The sequence below is a fragment of the Malaclemys terrapin genome, chromosome 4, assembly GCF_027887155.1.
Source record: "Malaclemys terrapin pileata isolate rMalTer1 chromosome 4, rMalTer1.hap1, whole genome shotgun sequence".
In the NCBI taxonomy this organism is placed as follows: Eukaryota; Metazoa; Chordata; order Testudines; family Emydidae; genus Malaclemys; species Malaclemys terrapin.
In genome coordinates this window covers 61,032,258-61,058,128 of record NC_071508.1, presented here as the reverse complement: position 1 = coordinate 61,058,128, position 25,871 = coordinate 61,032,258, and the positions used below count along the sequence as shown (strand labels likewise).

The following is a 25,871-nucleotide window of genomic DNA, read 5'->3' as shown; positions in this document are numbered from 1 at the left end:
TTGTTAATATCGTCTAATCAACATAACCAATTACTCAAACATAGAGTGACTGATACTATCCAACAAGAACATCTAGCTATGATTCATGATTTTACGTTTGCCTTTTGGTTTTCTACTTTGAAGAGGGCTCATGTTTTTGAACCACATTTGAATGAGTTATCAAATCATTTTTTTTATGTCAGGCATATATTCAGTTAAGACTCCAAATCATGGAAACTGCTATCCTTAAAGGTAGATATGGAAAAGTTCCTTCACATCTTCATCTTTGCCCATATAAATCTGGAGCATTGGAAGATCTACCTCATTATCATTTGGATTGTAGAATTTTCCAGCTTCTGAGAGCATGCTAGATTTTACCTCTTTTTTTATACAAAATAATAAGGTTTTTAGTTTTTTCTCAATCCTTGGTAATAGCAAATTGGTGGCAATTTTTGCCCTTTTCTGCGTTGTGCCGAAGAAGAGAGATTTTATTAGGTTCTAAGTGACATTCTGAGTATTATATGGATGTTGCTGCTGTTTTAGATTGTGTATGTTTTTCTTTAGCAAAAGACGTATGTCATATGCAAGTTAATAAAATTTAATTGAATTGGCTATCTGGCAGAGGCTGTACCTAAACATGACTGAGATAAACTTGTAGGATTGAAGCAAATGGAGAAAATAGCCGAAATTATATCGGCACTCGTGATTAACAGGATGTGTCCATCCTCTGTTTCCATAATTCGTTGCCTGGGCATCTTGCTGGACTCCCAGGTAAGCAGCAGTTGTCAAGAGCACTTCCTATAGGTGCCATGTGTCAAAAGAGGTTGCATCTCTTCCCTTCCGATGCAGAGATCCCCACACCATTATCTATGCCTTTGTCAACTCAAAATTAGATCATTGCAATGTGCTCTGCATGGGGATTGTATCTTCAAACCATTCAGATATTACAGCTTGTGCAGAATGCAGTGCTTACCTTGTAAAACAGTTTAAAGAGGCCACATTACATCTGCTCCATGGTCTGCACGGGTTACCAGCTGATTTCCAGACAGTCTGTGGTGTTGATATAGACCTTTAGAGCACTCTATGGTTTGGGTCTTAGCTAGCTGAGAGGCTGATTGGTTTTGTGTGTTACCATGACAGTTGAGATCATCTGAGGCATTCAAGCAAACAGGTCTCTCCTCGTATAAACAGGACAGAACTGGCATTCTCTGAAAGGGGTCCTTGGTTTGGAGTTCACTTCCTTCCATAGTTAACCAGAGCTGGGATATGGTGACCTTCAGGACATGCTGGAACACCTACTTGATCTCCTAGGCTTTTCTTGGGAAAGAGAAGAGAAGGGCTGATTAGTGGATGGAAGAGGCTTGCATAGGGAAGTTGTCTTAGGTTGGGAAGATATTGTAGGAGAGCTGAGGTTTTTTTCTTTTATGATCTGTGGGTGAAGGTCCTTATTTTAGTGCCTTATTTTGATATTTATTATTGATATTTTATTAAAAACTACTTTAAATATATTTTGTATTGCACTTAGAGCTTCAAGTAGATATAATTAGTAAAGCTGAATAAATAAATCTTGATGACCTGAATATACATTGAAAAGTAACTCAGTCCAATAAAAGTGGAAATCTGGTTTAAGTCATTTAAGTTTATTCCTTGAAATTAGACGAAGGTTTCTGACCATCAGAGGGGTGAAATATTGGAACGGCCTTCCAAGGGAAACGGTGGGGGCGACAGACCTGTCTGGTTTTAAGATTAAGTTAGATAAGTTTATGGAGGGAATGGTTTAATGGTAAAACATAGTAGCCAAGGAAAACCAAGCAATGGTACGTAAATAGTATAATGGCCAACAAGGGTCAGGCTAGAGACTCTTGCCTACATGCTCGGGGTCTTACTGATCGCCATATTTGGGGTCGGGAAGGAATTTTCCTCCAGGGTAGATTGGCTGAGCCTCTGGAGGTTTTTCGCCTTCCTCCGCAGCATGGGGCAGGGATCACTAGCAGGAGGGTCTCTGCCGATTGAAGTCACTAAAACTCAGGATTGGGGACTTCAACGGCAGAGTCCAGGGAAGGGTCTTGTGGCCTGCAGCATGCAGGGGGTCAGACCAGATGATCATAATGGTCCCTTCTGACCTTAAAGTCTATGAGTCTATTCCAGGATTATCACATCCCCTGAATAAGTCCAGACTCCAAATGACGGAAACATTGAACTGTTTCTTGTCTTATTAATAGATGCATCTACCCAATGAAGAATTGGGGGTTTGGGGTTTTTTAAATTTGAAAAATGGGGTGTCAGATATTGAACTTGCATACTGTATTTGGTAGTTTTCTTACAGGGACTTGTAAAAGGACATCCTGGGGCTGTGGCGTTGAGCCATAGAATAAAAGGAAAAAATGGCACAAAAGAAAAACTATAACACTATTTTGTGCAGCAGCCTCCCAGCCTGGAGCCTCTCTGCTCCATTTGGTTTCCAGAGTGGTAAAACACAGGCTTTCCTCAGAACTGGATCACTGTGTAGAATCTACTGCCAACGACCCTGGCAGGATCCTTTCAGTCATTGTAAATCAATAGAAAATTCAAACGGTCTTTTCTGAGGGGTGCAGTACTCTGGCAGGAATGAAGCAGTCTATTCCCCAGTTTCTCCTGACCTCTCAGTCTGGCTGGTTCTGAGAGTCTCCAGGCTCAGTTCTGTCCTAGACTGGAAGAAAAGAGAAAATGTTCTTTATGAGAGACCCCAAGCTATTTCCTCCTCTTGCTTAAAGGCCTGCCCTGATGAGTTTATGGGAGACAGAGTCTCTCTCTAATTGACAGACTGAATAGGTAGGTTCTCTAGCGTGGAGCAGGGACTTAAGCCATTCCTTACCTGATCTAGTGTAGAACATGTACACCGCAACTAGTTTTTTTTTCATATTCCCTGGCTTCTAACACCATACAGCAAATAGGGCCAAGTTTTCAAATCTCAGCTCTATAAGTGTGCAATTTGCATATGCAGTGGCCTGATCTAATCGTTGTACAGAAATGCAAGGTTTTATGGACATGGCAGACACAGGCATTTTTGTTGATTGTAACCTTTTTTCAATATAGTCAACTTTACTGTAGATTGGGCTGAAACCTTAGAATCCAGCCTGTATAAGGGGCAGTGCTTATATGCATTGCCTCAGGAGCGGGGCAGGAACCAGACTATGGTCCTGGGGCTTCCCCCTTTTTCCAGGGAGACATAATCTCAACATCCTTTTTGATGGCACAGGTTACTTTCCTGTCTGCATCAGCTGTTGTATAGGAGCTGGTGCACTGGGGGGCAGAGCCAAAGCTTCCCACACTTCCCACCCCTGTGCAGAAGAGAGAGTGGCCACTCATTGTCTGGGTGGGGTCCTAAGGTAAGGAGGCTCCTTATGCACTCTTACTTCTCTATGCAGGTCACAGAAGAGCTCACGATTGAGCCCTGTGTTTGTTTGTATAGGTGAAAATTCATAACTTTCTCTGGAATTGATTGGTTTCTCTCTTTCCTGCCTTGGCACATTTTGAAATATTTCCTGTTACTGAAAATGAAAAAGTTTATTAATCAATAATGGTTGTTTTAATGAGTTCACTGCTAAGTGGGTTTTAGCCCTAAGAAGAAGACAGTAAGTCAATAGCCTGAAGTATGATAGAACAAAAGGTCATCCTAAATAGGATAAATAACTAATGAAATGTACGAATTATGGCTCGGTGTGTAATTTAAGTGAGTACAGAGTTCTCAGGACAGAGTTTTTAATTTCATAGTCAGTTCAATTTGCTCTTTAGCTGCTTTTGCCAAGTGCTAGAGTTGCTGGTAGATTGTAAAGGTCACATTTTCTCCTGGGCAGACACTTTACCGCTGTAATTAACTATGCTAATCTGCATTTTCAGAGGCTGTTAATCTGAAACAGAAGTTGTAAATGTGGAAGGAATTTTAGTTTCAGTGGATTTACTAAAGCTGTCTCCAGTTGCTACCACTGCAACTCATGCATGCATGTCCCATCAGGCCATCTCTGTTCCTTCATGTGTCTTGGTTCTGGTCTCCTTGCTTCCTGGGACAGCCTCTGAAAGATTTCATGTTCCAGAAGGCAGCACACCACAACTTGTGTGTAAATGCTACAACTCAACGTTTTTGCCTCATTAGGATCTTTTTCAAACCTCACCACGTACTTATACTTTTCTGGCTGTTATTTATCTGCATTTTAATATCAAATGCATGTTGATAGTCATTATGCCTGCTCTCACCTTGCAACTAAATACATTCTGTCCTTAATTAATATTCTTTTATTTCTCTGCTTCTCTTTGATAGTGTTGAATATTCACTCCTATTCAAAATGTCTTCCTTGAGCTTCTGAGGTGCTATTTTTTCTTGGTTTTCCTGTTTGCTTTTTAGCCAATCTTTGAACATTTGTTCCAATAGCTCCCTCTCTTTCCCCCTCTCTTTGTCTACTGTTGTGCTGCAGGAATTTATTCCTTAGCCCTCTCCACTCTTTCTCTAGTCTCCTTCTAGGAGAGAGCAAGACCACCTAAGGGTTCAGCTGCATTACACTCTCTACTTTACCTCTCCTCTTCCTGAACTTTCACCCTCTGTCTAGGCCCACTTCTCCACCCACCTCTTATATCTCTGCCTGGATGTCTTCTCACCACATTGAATTCTACATGGCTACAACTCCACCTCCAAATCCTCTACTTTCCCACTTTCTCTGCCGTTGCTGACACTTTTCCACTCCATTTCCCTCACATCTAGGCCTCCTGCCGTGTTGTTTCTGTATAGAGTCTCCACAATTCTTCCTTTCCTGTTTGTCCCCACTGCCAAAATCTTAGCTATGCTCCAGTAATTTCCTGTCTGCTCTCCTGGAACTGCATTTTTATTGATCTCCTGGTCTCCTATTTTTTCCAAATCTTCTCCATTAAAAAAGACTACAGCTAAGGTTATCTTTCTTTCCCAGAGCTCTGTCTTCAAATTTGTGCACTGATATCCTGAGTATTAAGTTCAAGCTTTTCCTGCATGCTTTCTTAGCCTTCCATAACTCTGTCCCCTTACACATAAGTCTTCCAAACTTCTCACACAGCTTTGATATATGTGTCGTACTATATTTCAAGAAGTATAGTCATTTATGCTCCTTTTATATCTGCAGTGATAACAAGTATTCCAGGTTCCCCCAAAGCCAGTTATAGGTGTAGTTATGTCATAGACAAAGATGGGATTTGGTCCTCTCCTCTCCAGTTGCTACTAAACATACTGCAGGGGCCTCCAAAGGAAGTGTTGCCGCAACATTGTATGAAGGATCCTGGCATGCATTTTTATTTGTTGGTCTCACCTCATTTTTGCTTCTTTGTTTCTCCTTCCTCGTCTTTGCAGCTGTTTCTTTCTGTCCCATTCTGCCTACCACTCACATACACATTTTATATATTTTTTTATTACTTGAGTCTCTGTTTGCATATTACTTGATCTCAGAATGGTAGGTGCTTATGTTAATCCATCCATGCTCAACTAGGAAAGGGGTTGCTCTAATGTACATGCACTTGAGATTAAACTCCACACGTTGGGAGGATTCTCTCACTTTCCGAGTACCCCAGCTACTCGCTAATGGAAGATGGCGAGTTATGTAAGAGTTGGAGATGTTTCTAGAAATGCATTGGTAGCCAGATGGAATCATAAGAAATTTCACAGCAGCAGTGTGACAGCCTTTTGAATCTGCCTAAAGAACACCTGGTAAGTAGTTCTGTAAACCCCCAGTCATTCAACAGAATGAGTGTGGATGCCTGGGGGATTTTTTTCACCAAAGGATGTAAAAGAAAAATTACCAGCTGGCATAGAAAAATACTTTACTTTAAAGTGAGGAGAAAAGGACTGGAGCTAGGTAGCTGTAAGTTGTGGAAGAGAAACAGCAGATGACTCCATAGCAGATGATATTCTTATTTGTTTTTTGCTACTCTAAGTTATGCCATACTTTCCTCTACGTGTCAAACTGTGATAATCTAAGTTTGACACTCTCTCAAGTCTACAGTATCTCTTGTATGGTGCTGATGAGAATGATAACCTTCAAGTGTGAAGGAACAGAGGAAGAGAGAGAATGTTACAGATCATACATGGATTGATGTTGATGTATTCTGATGTTCTAGAAAGCAAAGCTTTCAGAAAAAAAAAATCTCTCTCTCAGTGTTTCCCTCTAGGAGTCATCTTCAGAAAGCAGTATGGTGAGTCTTGTATAATGTAAACCAGGGGTAGGCAAGCTAAGGCACGTGTGCCGAAGGTGGCACGCAAGCTGATTTTCAGTGGCACTCACGCTGCCTGGGTCCTGGCCACCAGTCCGGGGCTCTGCATTTTAATTTAATTTTAAATGAAGGTTCTTAAACATTTTAAAAACCTTATTTACTTTACATACAACAATAGTTTAGTTATATATTATAGAATGAGACCTTCTAAAAACGTTAAAATGTATTACTGGCACGCAAAACCTTAAATTAGAGTGAATAAATGAAGACTCGGCACACCACTTCTGAAAGGTTGCCGACCCCTGATGTAAATCACGCAGAAGGCTTTGGCTCCATGAGGGGTGTAGCCCCCTGCCTTCACTAGCAGGACCAAGTAGTGATTTTGCCCCGGATCCCTAAGTGGCCCCCTCAAAGATTGAACTTGCAACCCTGGGTTTAACAGGCCCATGCTCAAACCACTGAGCTATCCCTCCCCCCTATAAATGGACCCCTCAAGGATTGAACTGACAACCCTGGGTTTAGGGGGCCAATGCTCAAACCACTGAGCTATCCCTCCGCCCCCGTGTTTTTTCACACCCCGAGCGAGAAAGTTGCAGCGCTGTAAAGTGCCAGTGTAGACAAGCCCTTAGCTTCTCTGAAATGGCCTTGTCTTCCTTGAGTGCTCCTTTAGCACCTCAGTCATCGAGGAGTCCCACTGGTTGTTTGGCAGGCTTCCTTCTTCTGATATACTTAAACATATTTTTTCTGTTAGTTTTTGAGTCTTTTGGTATTTGCTCTTCAAATTCTTTTTTGGCCTGCCTCATTGGACTCCTACACTTGACTTGCAAGAGTTCATGCTTTTTTTTTTTTAAAGGATGTCTTTTTGCCTCTAACCACTTCTTTTACTCTGTTTAGCCATGATGCCAATTTTTTGGTCCTCTTATTATTCTCTTTAATTTGAGGTATACATTTAATTTGAGCCTCTATTATGGTGTTTTTAAAAAGTTTCCATGCAGCTTACAGGCATTTCAGTCTTGTGGCTTGTGATTGTTGCTTCCCCGAAAATTGGTGGAAGCCCTTTTGTGTGTGGATGCAAGGTATTTTTCAATCAATTGAGGGAAGAACAATACGTGTAACATCTGTGTTGTAGACATAGGGTTGTATGAGTCACATTGCCTCGCAGGGCTCCCCCTGGGATTGTGTGGTTTATGTAATACCTCCGACACAGGACTGTACTGAAGAGCAAAATCTAGCTCTTTGTACGTATAATAATTTAAACTAATTTCCCCCTATATAATATTTTGCTGCCTATATTTAGGAAATATCTGAGGATTTCATATTGGTGCATAGTATTCTCTTCTTTCTCTCACTCCAATTAAGTATGCTGCTTCCCTAAAATAATTTGTATCTGGATGCCTTATTCTCAACATATGTTGCAACAAAGCCATTACATCCAATACAGTTCTTAAACAATATGATAAGAGGAAAGGTCTTCAATCCCTGTAATGTGAAAATGCTAGGTTGGACATGATATTACTTAGCTTAACTAGTGTGTTAATGCTAAATGGAAATACTTGTTTCAAAATAGTTTGGTCTCTGCATTTAATTTTCAAATTAAGATGTTTGCTATATGGTAAACAATAATATTGAGTTAGTAATAAACTAATCTGAATTACCTTTCACTCTGCAGTACTTTGGCGGCCACTTGTGAGTATCTGTGGTTAAAATGTTTTGAATGGAAGATCTGTATATATGGTGGGTTGGAACCCAAATACAGGACTAGAGTAATAGAAGTACAGATTTAAGACCAGTAGGAACAACTTTGATCATCTATTCTGACCTGTCTGTATGTGTACAGAACAATGTGTAGCACAGATGCTGCACAGAGAAGGAATTGAGCCTAAGGCCTTGTCTACACTACCAGGGTAAGTCAACCTAAGTTACGCTACTCCAGTTACTTGAATAACGTAGTTGGAGTCACTGTAGCTTAGGTTAACTTACTGCAGTGTTCACACCACACTGCATCGACGGGAGATGCTCTCCTGTTGACTTATTTTACTCTTCTTGTTCTGGTGGAGTATTGGAATTGACCAGAGAGCACTCTGAGGTCGATTTAGCATGTCTTCACTAGACCTGATAAATCGACCCCCAGCTGCATTGATTGCAGGAGCATAAATCCCCAGTAAGTGGCCTCAGACAGGCATGATATCTTCCATGTTCCTTGCTTATTCCAGCGGTGTCATGATCTGCACTGGCCCCTACTGGTAGTAGATTACCTCCTCCCGGGCTGGCCCAGCTGCACTGCCAGGCTTATTGGGGGAGCTGAGCCAATGCCCTGCCTACTTCTTATCCACTTGACTGAGGGGTGCAATGTATTGAAAACTGTTAAAATTACAAGCTATCACTTCAAGTTTATAAGTGGTTTCAAGGGGGAGTAGGAGGTCTGTAGCATCTACTCCAACATTGGTTGAAGTCACATAGCAATGTGTATGTATGTGCGAGGAAAGGACCAGTTTTGTTACATCTGTAGTATCATTACCCATGTCCATTACAGGGGATGGGTCTGCTCCCTCTTATGGCCTGGGTACATAGGCTGGGTCACAATCTGGCTGACAGTGAAATGGAAAAGGACAATGATAAGCTTTAGTTGATCGATCACCTCATGAAAAACAACAACAAAATGTTAATTTTGATCTTGATGGAGTCATAATTAAAATAAAAAGAATGTAAGGTTTTCCAAATTGTGATTTTTAAGCTTACCATGTAATCATTTTAAGAAAACAAAGCGTAGGAACAATATGGTGTAGAATGCTAAATAAATTAGTGCTAGAGATGTTTTATACATCTGCACATATCAAATAAGGAGTTTAATTTCCTCATTTGTTTTTAATCCCCCTAATCAATTTCATCCCTGTTATATTTTCTTGCCTTTCTGCCTATAATTACACACGTTATTAGAGCTGGCAAGATGACCACGTACAGATGCTTCATAGAGGAACCCAAACAATTTTGACTCTATTCCCATAATGTACAGTATGCTGAGTCAGTGATGTTTGGTTGTTAGAATCCATTCCCTCTGTATAGCTGCTTCTAAACCCTAACATCTTACATAATATTTTGAGAGGCAAGGTGGGTGAGGTAATATCTTTTATTAGACCAGCTTTTGTTGGTGGGAGAGACGAGCATTTGAGCTTCTCTCTCACTAGTAGAAGCCGGTCCAATAAAATATATGATCTCACCCACCTTTTGTCCCTAATATCCTGGGACCAAAATGGTTACAACTACACTGCATATAATATATTGACACAGTATGAAGATGATAACATCAGAAGTTGTCTCAAGCACAACAAGTTAGCTTCCTAGTAGGTTAAGCCATTCTAGTTTATGAGCAATATCAGTAATTATTTTGTATTATCACTGTAAGTAAAGCGTTATCTTTTATTTTTCTGTATAATGAAACAATGAGACAATTATGTTTACTCACATTGCATTTCTCATGTTCATATTTTTTAACTTTGATTGTTTATTCATTATGTCCGTCCAACACAGAGAAATAAGTCATTTACCTAGGATTAAACATTTCCTGTTCAGATTCACTGGTATAGTGTATCAGGATAACACTCCTTTTGCAAAATATTAATTTTAATTATTGTTTTACAGGTACCAAGCAACACCAAACAAATGTTGCCCCCTCTACAGAGTCTCTTGCTAACTGGAGATCTATATTTTCACCAACATGGCCTTCAACAGAAATTAAGTCTTCCTCAATGGCTGACATGTCAATGAGACAAACATTGGAGAATGCAAACTTGCTTCAGATAATAAAAACAACACTGACTGGCGCCAGAACTATGGATCAAACTAATTTTTCACCCACCCTTTACCAAGGCAGTGGAAATAGTGCATCCCAGGAGCCTTCCGAAGTTTCAGCTGAATCACCACTGAGGTCATCATCTCAAGATGTAGATGAAACAGCTATTGTATCAGGTTTGCCTCAAATCAATATGTTTGCCACATTGTCCACAAAGCCATCAATGACACATTCAAGTACTGCTGTGCCATCTCAGCTAACATCATTAGCAACACCCTCCATTTCAAAAGAAAGCACATCAGGATCAGACATGCTTGCAATTGTTCCATCACCATCATTTTCTTCATTGGTAATACAATCACCTCATACCATTATCTTTTCTAAGTTGACTGTACTACCCACCAAAGTGCCTTTATCCACAGATATTGAAAGTTCCTTCCACATAGATTCAACTGACTCTCATTTTAGTGCAAGCAGAGATAATCCACCAAGCACAGTCACTGCTATAAATTCCAGTATAGTGAATCACACATTATCCAGAAGGGGTCCCAAAGAGGTCACAGGTACCACATCACTTAATAGCTTTGGATCAACAATGATACATTCCACAAAGACAATGGGAAGAGTGTCACCCTCAGAAAGTACGTCCCTACTATCTGCACACTCTCCTACTTCTCTGTCAGTAATATCCTCTCAGTCTTTCCTACCAATAGCTTCTGAAACGGTGTCATGGCTTCCTACTGAAAGAACTTCATTGTCTCACTCAACAGATAACGTGTCTTCTTCTGGAGCAATACCCACTAATCTGCCATTCAAGGCAGTGGTGACTGACAGAGAGAATGTCGTCAGCCCAGCTGCATCATCACCAGCTTTTAATAGTAAATCAGAGATTCCAATGGTTAGTACTTCATTCTTTCATACCGTGGGCACTATATCTGCATTACCAAAAGTGACAAGTCATCAGTCTTCCACATCAACTAATGACATGTCGGGTTCTACCAAGGCAATATTTTTATCACCAGCTTCTAATAGCCCAATGGGAGTCTCCCATTCAACAGAAAATAGGTCTTCCTTTACTGTGCCAAAAACATTTATTCCAGATGCAATAAGCACTAGCAATGCAGTAGTTCCACCACCAGCACCTACAAGTATATCAGACTTTCTTTTCAGAAAAACCACACTTCCTTATTCAACAGATAAAGAATCTTCCTTAATAACTGTGACAAATCATACTTTTAATATTATAGCACATACTAGCAATGCAACAAACTCAACACCAGCCTATGAGAACACTTCTACATTCCCTCTAATAAATATTTCGTCCCTTCCCTCAACAGTGTCAATCAGTCACATTTTTGGAAAAGAGGCATTTGATACAGTTTATGAAGCCAACACAGTGATATTATCAAGTGATTTTGAACATACTTTGCAACCTTTTGATGGCTCTTCAGTTAGAGAGGCATCCCATCAGTCTTTCGAAACAGGTAGTACAGCCAAAGTGTACACTAACATACACGCTAACAATGTCCTTTCTTATGGATCTCAACGTTCCAGAGTTTCTCCAGAAACTCGAGCCAGCAAACACACAACAGGAACAATGCTGCGTGAAAGTATTTTGAAAACAGAAATCATCGGTTCTGTTACTACATCTGCAGTATCATTACCCACTCCCAATACAGGCCTTTCAAAATCTGTGTTCACTATTAAAGATACACCTGCTATTCATAATTCTACAACTTCACAGCTTTCAGCTATTAATGGAGAAAGTCCAACTGTAGACTTAACAGAAAATGAAGAAACAAATACAGGAGCATTCACCATTGTCACTCCACATATAGAATATGCCCCTCTACCAGCTTTAAATAAACCTGATTTTTCCACTGATCAAGTTTCAATCACAGATGATACAAAACCATGGACCGCTATTGTGCCTTCAGAATTATATGCATTTCCATCATTTGTTCCAGCAACAGAAGCCCCATACAGCCCAGCATCAGCTTTCTCTAGTATTTCAAATGCTGCCTCTGAAAGCAGTTTAGATACTACAAAGATACCTATAATTACTGCTTCAGCTTCTGAATGGAGTACTACGGACGAGCTTACTTCAGCTGGTGTTAGAGTTCTGTCAGTAAAAGAAACAACCAACATTCCAATAATAGAAGTTTCTCCAAGCACTTCTTCATTAGAAACTGGGTATCACACCCCATATTCAACAATTTCAGGTCTGCAACCGCAAATAAATGATGTTACAAACAAACAAACTGCTTCTATCTCTGTAACTTTAGAAACATCTACATCTGCAACATCTAATCAAAATGTTTCAGCTTCACCTTTGACTGAAATTAAGTCTCCTAATTTCACACAATTTAACATACGTTCATCTGCCCTGGAAATGTCTAGTGTTCAGTATTCGTCCCATGCTACCACTACAGCACTACCTGCAGCACAGTCAAAAAAAGATACTGACACAATTCAAAATGTTACTGAATTCTTCACTCTCAGGGACACTAACTTCACTGAAAACTTTGAAATATCCACCCATCTGTATTTGCCTACAGTGAAGGATTTTGCAGCTGATGATACAAGTACTGCTTCTAGCACTCTGACATCTCAGACAACCCATGGTGAAAATGTCTCTTCATCAACAAAAGCCTTATACACAACACAATCTGAGATACCATTGGCTTCTCAATTCACTGACAATTTGATTGCCTCAGCTAATAATGAAATTAGTTCTATCAGTGGTACACAACCAACAATTTCTTCCTTTCCAGTAGCCAAACAATCTTCAAGTTCAACACCGATATCTATTCTAACTACAAAAAAATACATGACTTCTGGAAATTTGACGGACTTTACAAACAGCTCTGTTTCAGAACCACCTAGTCACTTGACTAGCGTTATTCAAAAACAAGCTACGTTTAGTACAGAGACGTGGCACGCAAATGGTACAGGTGATATTCTAATTACAGTTGCTGTACCTAATGAATCTACCAATGGCACCCCATCGCAAACACATACCACCAATGCTTTGCAGTCAGTCATCACAACTTCTGTCCATGCATCACCAACACAAATAACCTCTGCTTTTTTGCCAACAACCAACTTTACCCATTCTGTCATTACAGTGCTACCTTCAGTGTCGGCGGGTGCAATACCTACAGTAGCAACTACAGAAGCAAAATCAGTAACAGGAAAATCTGCGCCAACTTCGTCCTTTTTTTCTCTAGGCACTGAAAATCCACCCTTGCTGTCTGTGACAGCATTAAGCACATTGATATCAACACTAGCAAAAAATAACAGTGCCTCAAAAATGACATCGACAGTACCAGCACATACAAACTTTCCGTTTGCACCAAGACACACACCTACATCACCACCCCACACCACTGTTATGTTTCTAACCAATAAAGTTAGCACAGTCACAGCTTCCACACTGACATCCACAACACACACACAAAGACAGATAGAAACCACAGTACCTGACACCAAGAAATTCACAAGCTCAGAAATCACCAAAACATCAACTGCATATCCACTGACAATTACAGCAGCTTTGACATCTATTACAGCATCAGCGAAAACAACTAGGCTCCCCCCTGCTCCAGTGGAAAACAATTCTGCTGCTCCTACAACTGCAATTGCAACTTTCGCTAATGTGACAACAGTTCCCCCTCCGGAATGCCAGCTGTCCAGTAACCTTATGGTTAAATCAGGTATGGCTCTATACTCAGCTTGTTTGATTAGAAATACGTTAGTTTTATATGAAGTATAGTTCATCATAAATAGAAAAGTTGTTTAAATACTGGTTAGTTTACTAAATAATTTAAGGGCTATGATGATTAATGTGGGGATTAGATACAATGGGGATGACTACACTAACAAGCTAAATAGATAGAGGTGATGGTGAGGCTAGTAAATATAGATAATAGATTTATGTATATACTTTTACATTCAACCGTATATATGCTTAAAGGAGGTAAGCTGCACGGTGGTGAAGCACATTATGATAGTTTGTTCCTTCCTCTGCAGTGACGGGCAGAGGTAACAGATTGAGGCAGGTTAAAATACTAGATAGATTTTTGTTCTGATGTGGAATGGTATGTCATTTTGTAAACTCCTACGTACAGAAAAATTTCAAAGCAATGTTTAGCATTTCATATCATACATTTTCAAAATATTTTATTGTCACATGTTGACATACTGTACTAAATTTCTGATAATAGCACCACTTGTCATGGCTCTAATCTTAGTTTCTTAAAGTTAAGGTAAGGCCACTCCTAAGAATAGTAAATTGAATGGGTCCTCAGAAATCATTTTTTGCCAGTATAAGGGACTTAAGTTGGTGGTGTAGTTCAATAGTTCTCAACCTTTCCAGACTATTGTACCCCTTTCAGGACTCTGATTTGTCTTGCATACCCCAAGCTTCACCTCACTTAAAAACTACTTGCTTACCAACTCAGACATAAAAATACAAAAGTGTCTATTACTGAAAAATTGCTTACTTTCTCATTTTTTCCATATAATCATAAAATAAATCAAATGGAATATAAATATTATACTTACATTTCAGTGAATAGTATATAGAGCAGTATAAAAAAGTCATTGTATAAAATTTTAGTTTGTACTGACTTGGCTAGTACTTTTTATGTAATCTGTTGTAAAACTAGACAAATATCTGGATGAGTTGATGTACCCCCAGAAGACCTCTGTGTACCGCTGATTGAGAACCACTGGCATAGTGTATCACCACATTAGATACTTAGCTTTGAGAGTTACAGAAGAAAGTGGGAGGTCTAGATAAAAGGGTATGCCAATTTATACAGGCATGGAAAGGGCTCGGGAGAGTGAAATCTGGAAATGATCATCTCTTGGATATATTATATCTTATTCCTATGTCTGAGGATCCTAAATATCTGCAGCACTAACACAACATGTGCAGCAGCTGTAACAGACTGACAATATCCTGTAATATCTTGAACAACCTTATGGAATTAAGATAAACTTTACTGAATTAAGATAAACCTTATTGAAGTAGGTTTAATACTTTTGGGGCATATTGTATTAAAATACAATTGTGTATGTGCTGTTGCGGCATTGTATGTACCTTCTCTAGGAGGGAGTGGGGATGCTAATGAACGTCCCCTGTTATCAGCCTTTAATGCCATCTGCTCTCTAAAGATATGCATATACTCTCTCGTCATAGAGCATCTTCACCAGATGCGCTAGAGTGGCACAGCTGCATTGGAATAGCTGCATTGATGTAGCACTTCTAGTGTAGACTAGCCCTTAGTCTGTCTGCAAAGTATTCTACAAAAATGCCACGAGTAAATGATCCAGTCTTTGCCCCAGAGCAATCAACTAATCAACAAAAGTTTGGACAATTTATATAATGAAAGTAACAGTGGATATAAAATGCCATTTTTATTTGTTTGTTTCCACTTTTGAGAAGTAGAAATATTAATTTGCTCTCTTTTTATGAAAATGTGCAGTGCATATTCTTCCACACAGTCCTCCCTGAACCTTCCTGTACCATGAGCCCTGTGAGGCAATGCCACAGCAGTTGTGTTAGAATGGTCCATCAGTCTGTATTCAGATAGTCTGGTTATAGTGTACTCTCCTGAAAACAACAGTGTGTTGGTAACTCCGTGTTTTTAAAAAAATACTGCAACTGTTAGTCCGTGATCCCCCAAAATAGGCCTTGTACACTGAGGACTGGAGAACTCTGGGCCTTGGCTAGCTCTTGCAGTATTTAACTTCCGTGTACCTGATGCACAGCATGGCTTCTTACTGGATCTTCTTTGAGTTATGACAGAATGACTTTAGAAAAAAAAATAAACCAACCCTCAAGCAAACAGCATATTGATGTTTCAAACGAATGTGTAACTTGGTGTTGTTTAACAGTTCTGTTCCTGAACACAAGAAGGCTGCTGATCAGCAATTCCTTAAAAGAGAATGTGACAAAAGGACTCACCCAAGCATTGAGACAAGCTTTCAACCAAAATGTCAACGCTCAAGTAAGCAAGTTTAGTTAGCTTATATGGTAAAATAAGTTTCTTCCCCCCATCCCACCCCCCAAAAAAGGACTTTTGTACTGAATATTAGTAGTCTGTGAAAGATTTTTTGTTTTGTTTTTTTTGTGTTTTTAATCATATGAATTAAGGGCATCCTAGTTAGTTTCTAACTCCTGTATCTCATCTCATATCCCTTAGACCCAATTCAAACAAAAAGGCACAAGGCCTCCAAGACCGACAAAACTCAGTAGTTTGCGTTTGTGATATGCAGAACCAGGTACCCTTTGATGGAATTGTGTACTGAATGCAATTCAGTCCATGAAGTGGTGCTAGATATTCTAAAGATGGTATTAACTACTGGGAGGTTGAGGGAGTCATCGTCTTCTCTTCCCAACGGTTCCTTATTCACTTGGCTCTAGCAGAGGGAGCAATGTTATGAGAAGCAGAGGCTGCCTGGCTGGTTGCTCAGCAGGGCTGCAATGGCCCGTGATGGCCAGCAGGCCCGTCCTGCAGCCCTGCTGGATTTGAGAGATCTCAGGGCTGCCAAATGTGTGAGAGACAAGATGCATGGCACATGGCAGGCTTGTTTTTGGCTCTACAATAGTTAGCATATTTAACCCCATAGTTTACCCAAATTTTTTCCTTCTCTTTCACCTCATCAAGGCCTGCCCCCACCCAAAAACAAAAACAAAAAAAATCAGAAAACTGGTGTTTGGAGCTTAAAAAAAAAAAAGGATTTAGAATGACACATTCTGAGGCTTTCAAATTTTATTGCCAGTAACAGATAAGGAAGAAATCATTTTTTCCCCAAAAACTTTCATGACATCATTACTATTTAATAACAACAGACTGTTTTGATTGTGCATCCAATTAATGGCAAACTGATATGTTTTGGAGAGTTTTCTTTGGTCATTAAATAATACAGTTCTCTATGCATCTGAGAACTTCACTGATATGATTAAGTCCAAATGGCAATTCAGCATTTCAAGGGACAAAGATTTACTTTAGCTCGTGTTTCTCCTTTTTATGGTTAGATTTTATTTAACTTGTTTTTCTATAAGTTCTGATGTAATGGTTTGTTGTATAACTCTCTCAAGCTGAGTTTAGCAGGCTAACTGTAAGTACGAGTGTATACAGTATTTCTTTGTCATTTGCAGTCAGGTTTTTGTTGTTCTGAAGATACAGCATTTCTATTAATCTTCTTTAAACCTGAAATAAAATGGTCTTTTCTACAAAAGCCCCTGATTTTTTTATTTTTTAAAAATTGACTGCAACTTTATTGGGCTGCTTTGTGGGCAAGTCAAGGTGGGGAATTTTATTTGCAGAAATTGGGTGCATTGCAGACGTGGGAATCAGTTTTGGGGAAAAGTGTGTGGCTTTTGGTAACTTTCCCAGGGAAGAAAGGAAGGGGTGGCCCAAACACTATGTGGGCTCTAACAGTTTTAGGGTTACTTTTATGGTGGCTGTCATTTTATTTTAAAAGGTAAAAAGGGGGAAGAGAGGCAGTTGTCTCTTTTGCACATTGTGGGAGATGGCTACTGACAGCAGCAGCTTCTTCCTTTGAAGGCCAGGAATGAGTACAGCCATGTAGAGAGCCAAGTACTTCCACAGCTTAATACGGATCAGCTGCAACAGCATGGCCAGTAAATGGGTTGTCACTGCTGTCAATCCATCCTCCACTTTAGAAGCCTAGTACCTGATACATTCGCTTCTACAGTGACAAAAAAACCTTGCAGTTGGGAGAAAACAATTTCTACCAAAATAAATGAGAGTGGCATGTTCATTACTTTCCATCTAAATGACATGAAATTCTGGGTTATCTGGAATGTAAGCCCAGAATTAAATAGATTGTTAGAGCCATATTCTGTATAAAGTGAGGGATGGAGCTCCCATTACTATAAACAGGGGGTTCTTTGCACAGCTCTGCTTACAGCATATTGGCTGTAAGTAAAGACACAAAAAGGGAACATTGATAAAAATGATGGAGGAAGGACAAAAATCATCCTATTTGAGTAAATTGTGGAAAGTCCGGTTTGGTTGTTGAGCTATAACTCTACAAATTTCTCCTTTCCCTTTCGCATGCTAAGTAGGCAGGGGAAGATGGCAGTAGTGAGCTTAGAGAGCTTGTTCCCAATGATGGCTATACAGGCTGCAGAGTAGCCGTACTGTCACTCCTTTCCTTCTGGGTTTTGTTCCTCTCCCCTTTAATGGAGGAGCCCAACTTGATGTAGTGCTAGGCACAAGTTTTAAGCCTAACAACCCAAGAAATTGGGGCAATTTTTTTTCTCTATTCCTGATCTTTGCTGTGGCTCACTGTTGTGCTCATTTTGCAGATGGTCTGTGCCCAGAACTTCTGCTGATGGCAATGATAGGTTTGCCTGTCGAGAGAGCGCTGAGTACATAGAACAGAGCCCCAAGTGAAGTTAGGGGGTCAGGCAGTAAAGAATTTTATCCTTACACTCTTTTGGTCCTGAGCCTGAAAACATTGACACACACATGAGAACTTAGTGAAACTTCTTGTGTGTGAAGTTACTCGTGTATCAGGGTTTTCAGGATGGGAACTTTAGATTTTAGATTCAAAATTAAAATTACTGTATATTGCACCTCCTGCCCTAAAGGAGATTACACGCAAAACCTCTAGGAAATCCCATTCAGAATGAAAAAATCCAATAGCGTAGTAATTAAAAGGGAAATTAAAAAAAGACATTTTCCCTGTGTGTTTTAGGTTGAAATTCTGGAACAATCAAACAATGTGACAGTTGGTTACTACGTTACGAAGGGGAGGTTGGTTTTTATACCTGCTGTTGTTATTGAAATGCTCATTGCTTATGGTATTAGCAACACCACAGCGGACATAAAGCAGCATGTGCCAAATCTTCAGTCTGTTGCTGTATTGGCCTTACCATGGAATCCATTACCTGCATACCATTTCCAGCTGAAAACAGGCAAGTAATAAAATCACATATCTGGTGTAACAGTTGCACAACTTGTGATTAGATAGTTGGTTGCGTGTGTGTGTTCTCCCTGTGTACTGTCCCAGCTCTGCACAGACAGTTGGCACAGCAGACCTCGAGTGAACCGCCCAATGACCACAAGCTCTTTTAAGGTATGAAGGCGCCCAGCCAGATTTATTGTCGACGAAGCATGGTAGTAGCACCTGGAACTCTCTGAGGAGACTAAGACATGTATGCCCGTAACAGTGGACACAGCTCAGTCAGAGGCGGGACTTTCCACTGTCCCCTAGGCTGACCAAAGACACTCCCTCTGAGATACATCTTTATATACCAATACAAAAGTTATGTACTGTCATCCTGACCTTATCTTTTAGGAGGGGTCAGTGTGTTTCTGTTATCCTTGGGGAATGTTTTTGTACCATCCTTGATATTGGGATGTGTTTGCGTGAGTACTATGTACTTAGCACTTCTTAGGAATATGTATTTCTGCAATATCAGCCCTGTTCTTGCCAGATTCTGTGAGCAGGTCCTGCCTCATACCAGGCCTCTGATACAAGGGCTTATGTCTCAGGCTCTCTTCCTACTACACAACTTGCTGTCAGTTCAGACATCAGTTCCTCTCAGAGAAAACAGTGATCTAAATTTGGTACCCAGTTCCATGTGTGCAGTCCCATTTACTCCTGGGGGCATTCTGTGCACAATACACCTCTACCCCGATATAACGCTGTCCTCGGGAGCCAAAAAATCTTACTGCATTATAGGTGAAACCGCGTTATATCGAACTTGCTTTGATCCGCCGGAGCACGCAGCCCCGCCCCCCCGGAGCGCTGCTTTATTGCGTTATATCCAAATTCGTGTTATATCGGGTCACGTTATATCGGGGTAGAGGTGTATTTTAAAATTCTCCAAATTTTATTTGTCAAAATAACACTACATAATCACACCAGTTTCAATTATTTTGTTAATTTATTTCAAAATACCTGTCAGGAAGTATGTCTGTAACAATATGGACACACACAAATTTCCCCCCAGGAGTAGAGAGTTAAAGAAACCTCTATGACAATCCAGTTCCTGTTTCTCTGCCCTCTTCCCGCCCCCCCAGCCCAACCAGGGGGCCAGACACCCACAACCCCTCTCCCTCAGAGACCACCTGGGGCAACCTTCCCCCCCGCCCCCGTAGCCAATGCACCCGAACCCTCTCCTCCCCAGAGCTCAGCTGCAGGGCCCCTTGCCCAGACACCCATCCCCCTCCCTCCCAGAGCCCAGGGATACAGAGGGAGAAACAGCCTGATGCTCGGTCCCAGGCTTACATGGAGTTTCCTGCGTGCTGCCCTCTCCTTCTCTCAAAGCATGCTGGGAACTGCAGTTGCCAGAAACCCTCTAGCTCCCTCCCCCCAGCAGTGACTTCTATATGCAAGTTGGGCTCTGCCGGAACCAGTGGCCCCTAGTGGCGGCTAGCAGCACTGCAGCCCATTTCTATGGGGGGAAATGAAATTCTGCATGCACAACGTTAATTTCTGCAAAATTCTGCAATGCGCAGTGGCACAGAATTCCTCCAGGAGTACCCATTGTCCGTGCCCTATCTCTTTAAATGTGAGAATGGTGGGACATCTTTATCCCGGGTGCAACGCCGCTGAAAACAGTGGAGTTACACCTGGGATGAATTGGACTCAATACATTTAAATATTTGAAATCCTCAGACCTTGAACTAAATGTGTGACATGTATTCTGAAGCATATTATGTATTTCCTATGATGCCGGGAGCCCCATATATGCATATAGGGTCTTGCTGGACCAACTGGGGTCTTGGATTCCAAACATCCTAAACCTGGGTTATCATTTTAACCTCTCTGTAACACTACTGCAGTATTCAGTGCAGAGTAATAGGAGAATGTGGGGGAATTGGTCCATACTTACCTTGTGTCTCCAGACTGATTCCCCATATAGTAGGTGAAGTGTTGCACTAGCAGGTCAGCCTGTAAAGACACATTTTGAATTTCAAAGAGATTCCATAAGCATATAAAATATATTACAAATATCTTGTTGAGTATATTATTATCCAGAGAAAAAAGAATGAGAATCTGTATGATGATTTTTTTTCTTTCCTATGAGGTTAAAATCCTTAAAGATTTTAAAGATATCATTCATGTTTTAAAATGCTTTTTGTTTGTCCCTTAGCCTTTGAACAAGAACATGCAATCATACATATCACTTTTATTTATGCTTTTAATCACAGATTTTAATTCTTGTATTTTATCTTAATGATAAACTGTTTATAATGCTGCTTAAAAACATAAGCAAACCTCACATGATATTACTATATCTTGTTTAATTTCTTAAATTTATCATTTTGGTGTGACTCACTATAGGAGTTATGCAGACTAGGAATATATTTTCACTAAAACTCACACATACTATTCCTGTTGTAGAGCTGCAGTTTGTTGGTCAAGCAGACAACATACAGTCATGCAAGTTTGTTCAGACCATGGAGCAACGATTACGAAAAGCATTCGAGGATGCTGAAAGAAAGGTCTTAAACACTAGCAACAACTTAACAGTTCAGGTAAAATTTAACCTCTTTAGCCAATCTTTAAGTCACATATGATTATTCCCTGCTGTTAAGAGTGCTTGTAGACATTATGTTAATGTCAACATAATAAACTTGATAGTCACTTTGGAAATGTTTTTATATTTTGATATTAAATTAGGTATGCTGTTTTACATTTTACTAAGATCTTATGGATGCAACATTTGTGAAAAAAGATGATGAAGCACAGTTGCATAAAAAGCTGTTTTATTATTTGAAAAACCATTATTCATGTCACTTTTCTGAATTGAAAATTTACTGAGTTTCAGGTTTACGTAGAGTCATCATTCTAATACTATTTGTATTTATTACAAGTCAGTTCCAACAAAACTCCTTCTGACAATAAAGTGTAAGATACTTTTCTCTATATTGTTACTGAACTTTGAAGTGTAGAACATTTCATTTCTGGCACTCTGACTAAGAACCAGTGGGTCTATTCAAGTGTGTAAAGTTAAAGATGTGCAAGTGTTTGCAGGATCAGAACCAAGGGAATGAATCACCTTTCTTTATGTCCTATATGCTCCGTGTTTGTAAATCTGTGCTGTGCACCATGGGCTTGATCCTGCAAAGAGCGTACAAAGATTTATGGGAGTGGAGAGTCCTCACATGCCTAAAGTTACTCATGTAGTTACTGCTCTGGGATTAGTTCTGTTAAAAGAGTCACTTCATGCTCCTGACTGGGAGCCTGGTGCTGGCTCCCATCAGTTCCTATGCTGATTTCAAGGGCCAGCAGGGCACCGTCCCAGCTCACCAGGTCCTCATGAAACATGGGATGGCTGTATACTGGGCACAGTGCCCAGGATCTAGTCAAAGTAATCATAAAATGGGCGTGTTATTGGCAGGTTGCCTGAAGTTCAGTTCTTGTCCCTGGTCTTCTCGTATTCGTTCTTTGGCCTCTAAATATGCTCCCTACAATGATCACCTGTCTAGAAAACCTACAGAGCTGCCAGTTTTTTAGCTGTCTGCTGGCATGCTTGGTCATTCCTGGTGCTTAAGTCCACAGTTTTACTGCCCTTGCACCAGAGAGTCACCAAAATCTGTCTGTCCTCCTGTGACCAGGAAGCAGTTAGCTTTACAAAAGGCTTGATCGGTTCACTTTCCATTGCAAACCCAGGAGGCTCTCTGATAGTATGCTTGCAGATTGGTAATCAGAGAAGAATGGGTTAACTCTGACTTGAGCTACTGCCATTCGCAAAGGGGCGAGGTGTGTGTGCTTTCTTCTGTTTTCAATAGAGTGGATTGCAGATTGTTGGGATAGAAAGGACTATGGAAATTGTCCCAAGGAACTGTGGGATACTTCCAACTGACTCCAGAGACCTGAGTCAAGCAGGGCTGCATCTATGCTGCCAAACAATAGGGTTTGGACCTTGGGTCCTGGCTTAACTCGAGCTCCGACCCTCCAGCCTTCAGGTCTGAGCAATTGCAATGTAGATGCATGGAGGAGTTAGGCTTAAGCTGAGCTCAAGCCCAGGCTTATGTTGAAGTGTACTCATATCCTTATAAAGCCTGTGTTAGTGATAAATACATTAAACATTGGAAACTAACAAATTTATTAGAGCATAAGCTTTCGTGGACTACAGCCCACTTCTTCGGATGCATATAGAATGGAACATATATTGAGGAGATATATATACACACATACAGAGAGCATAAACAGGTGGGAGTTGTCTTACCAACTCTGAGAAGCCAATTAATTAAGAGAAAAAAAAAAAAAAACCTCATAACCTCATAACCTCAGCCATGCTGAACACAACGCCATCTACAGCCTCAGAAACAACCCTGACATCATAATCAAAAAGGCTGACAAAGGAGGTGCTGTTGTCATCATGAATAAATTGGAATATGACCAGGAGGCTGCTAGACAGCTCTCTAACACCACATTCTACAGGCCATTATCCTCTGATCCCACTGAGGATTACCTAAAGAAACTACACCATCTGCTAAAAAAACTCCCTGACAAAGCACAGGAACAAATCCGTACAGACACATGCCTAGAACCCCGACCAGGGGTATTCTATTTGCTACCCAAGATCCATAAACCTGGATATCCTGGACGCCCCATCATCTCAGGCATTGGCACCCTAACATCAGGCTTGTCTGGTTATGTAGACTCTGTCCTAAGACCCTACGCTACCAGCACTCCCAGCTATCTTCGAGACACCACTGACTTCCTGAGGAAACTACAATCCATCGGTGATCTTCCAGAAAACACCATCCTGGCCACTATGGACGTAGAAGCCCTCTACACCAATATTCCACACAAAGATGGACTACAAGCTATCAGGAACAGTATCCCTGATAATGTCACAGCTAACCTGGTGGCTGAACTTTGTGATTTTGTCCTCACCCACAACTATTTCACATTTGGGGACAATATATACCTTCAAGTCAGCGGCACTGCTATGGGTACCCGCATGGCCCCACAATATGCCAACATTTTTATGGCTGACTTAGAACAACGCTTCCTTAGCTCTCGTCCCCTAACGCCCCTACTCTACTTGCGCTACATTGATGACATCTTCATCATCTGGACCCATGGAAAAGAAGCCCTTGAGGAATTGCACCATGATTTCAATAATTTCCATCCCACCATCAACCTCAGCCTAGATCAATCCACACAAGCGGTCCATTTCCTGGACACTACTGTGCTAATAAGCGATGGTCACATCAATACCACCCTATACCGGAAACCTACTGACCGCTACACTTACCTACATGCCTCCAGCTTCCATCCAGGACACACCACACGATCCATTGTCTACAGCCAAGCTCTAAGATATAACCGCATTTGCTCCAATCCCTTGGATAGAGACAAGCACCTACAAGATCTCTATCAAGCATTCTTAAAACTACAATACCCACCTGCTGAAGTGAAAAAACAGATTGACAGAGCCAGACGAGTACCCAGAAGTCACCTCCTACAAGACAGGCCCAACAAAGAAAATAACAGAACACCACTAGCTGTCACCTTCAGCCCCCAACTAAAACCTCTCCAGCACATCATCAGAGATCTCCAACCTATCCTGAAAGATGATCCTTTACTCTCACAGATCTTGGGAGACAGACCTGTCCTCGCTTACAGACAACCCCCCAACCTAAAGCAAATACTCACCAGCAACCACACATCACTGAACAAAACCACTAACCCAGGAACCTATCCTTGTAACAAACCCCGATGCCAACTCTGTCCACATATCTATTCAAGTGACATCATCATAGGACCTAATCACATCAGCCATACCATCAGGGGCTCGTTCACCTGCACATCTACCAATGTGATATATGCCATCATGTGCCAGCAATGCCCCTCTGCCATGTACATTGGCCAAACCGGACAGTCTCTACGCAAAAGAATTAATGGACACAAATCTGACATCAGGAATCAAAATACTCAAAAACCAGTGGGAGAACACTTTAACCTGTCTGGTCATTCAGTGACAGACCTGCGGGTGGCTATATTACAACAGAAAAACTTCAAAAACAGACTCCAAAGAGAAACTGCAGAGCTAGAATTGGTATGCAAACTAGACACAATCAACTCCGGTTTGAATAAGGACTGGGAATGGCTGAGCCATTACAAACATTGACTCTATCTCCCCTTGTAAGTACTCTCACACTTCTTATCAAACTGTCTGTACTCGGCTAGCTTGATTATCACTTCAAAAGTTTTTTTTTTTTTTTTCTCTTAATTAATTGGCCTCTCAGAGTTGGTAAGACAACTCCCACCTGTTTATGCTCTCTGTATGTGTGTATATATATCTCCTCAATATATGTTCCATTCTATATGCATCCGAAGAAGTGGGCTGTAGTCCACGAAAGCTTATGCTCTAATAAATTTGTTAGTCTCTAAGGTGCCACAAGTACTCCTGTTCTTCTTTTTGCGGATACAGACTAACACGGCTGTTACTCTGAAACCTGTCATTAAACATTGGGTTTATTGATTACAGTCCTGTGTGTTTTTGATATCCTGTAGAATCACCAGTGATAATCAGAGCAGAGAATTCTATCGAGTGACTATACTGTGACACATTTTGTGTGTTGACTGTAACCCTAAAAAGAGGCAGTTAAATCAAATGATGTTTATATGAATAAGCATAAAGCAAAACCTACATAAAAGCAGTAAAGTTAACCTTTTTTTCTTTTATACCTCAATAATCTCCTAGTCTGTGGCTGGTATGTGTGGCAATATAGGAGGAGAAGGGAGGTACAACAGAGCTTTTTTCAGCACCCCTCTTTCCTTCCTGTATTCCTCGTAGATACCAGACACAGTATGGGTAGAGGCAGGCTCCAAGATGGGGGTGAGGAAGAGAGCAGACAGCCATTCAACACAGCAGCAAGAT

At 40.7% G+C, this 25,871-nt stretch overlaps 1 protein-coding gene across 2 annotated transcripts in view; it reads left to right on the top strand.

Annotated features, from left to right (window-relative positions):
* KIAA1549L (KIAA1549 like) overlaps window positions 1-25,871 on the top strand; it is a 211,277-nt gene that overhangs the window by 102,276 nt on the left and 83,130 nt on the right. The window contains exons 2-6 of one of the 2 annotated variants that reach the window (XM_054028136.1): window positions 9,826-10,152; window positions 13,105-13,692; window positions 15,881-15,993; window positions 18,716-18,935; window positions 21,374-21,507. In XM_054028136.1, coding sequence (XP_053884111.1) covers window positions 9,826-10,152; window positions 13,105-13,692; window positions 15,881-15,993; window positions 18,716-18,935; window positions 21,374-21,507 — 1,382 coding nt within the window. Of the gene's footprint in view, window positions 1-9,825; window positions 13,693-15,880; window positions 15,994-18,715; window positions 18,936-21,373; window positions 21,508-25,871 lie in introns of both variants that reach the window. The other variant, XM_054028135.1, reaches the window with a different exon arrangement.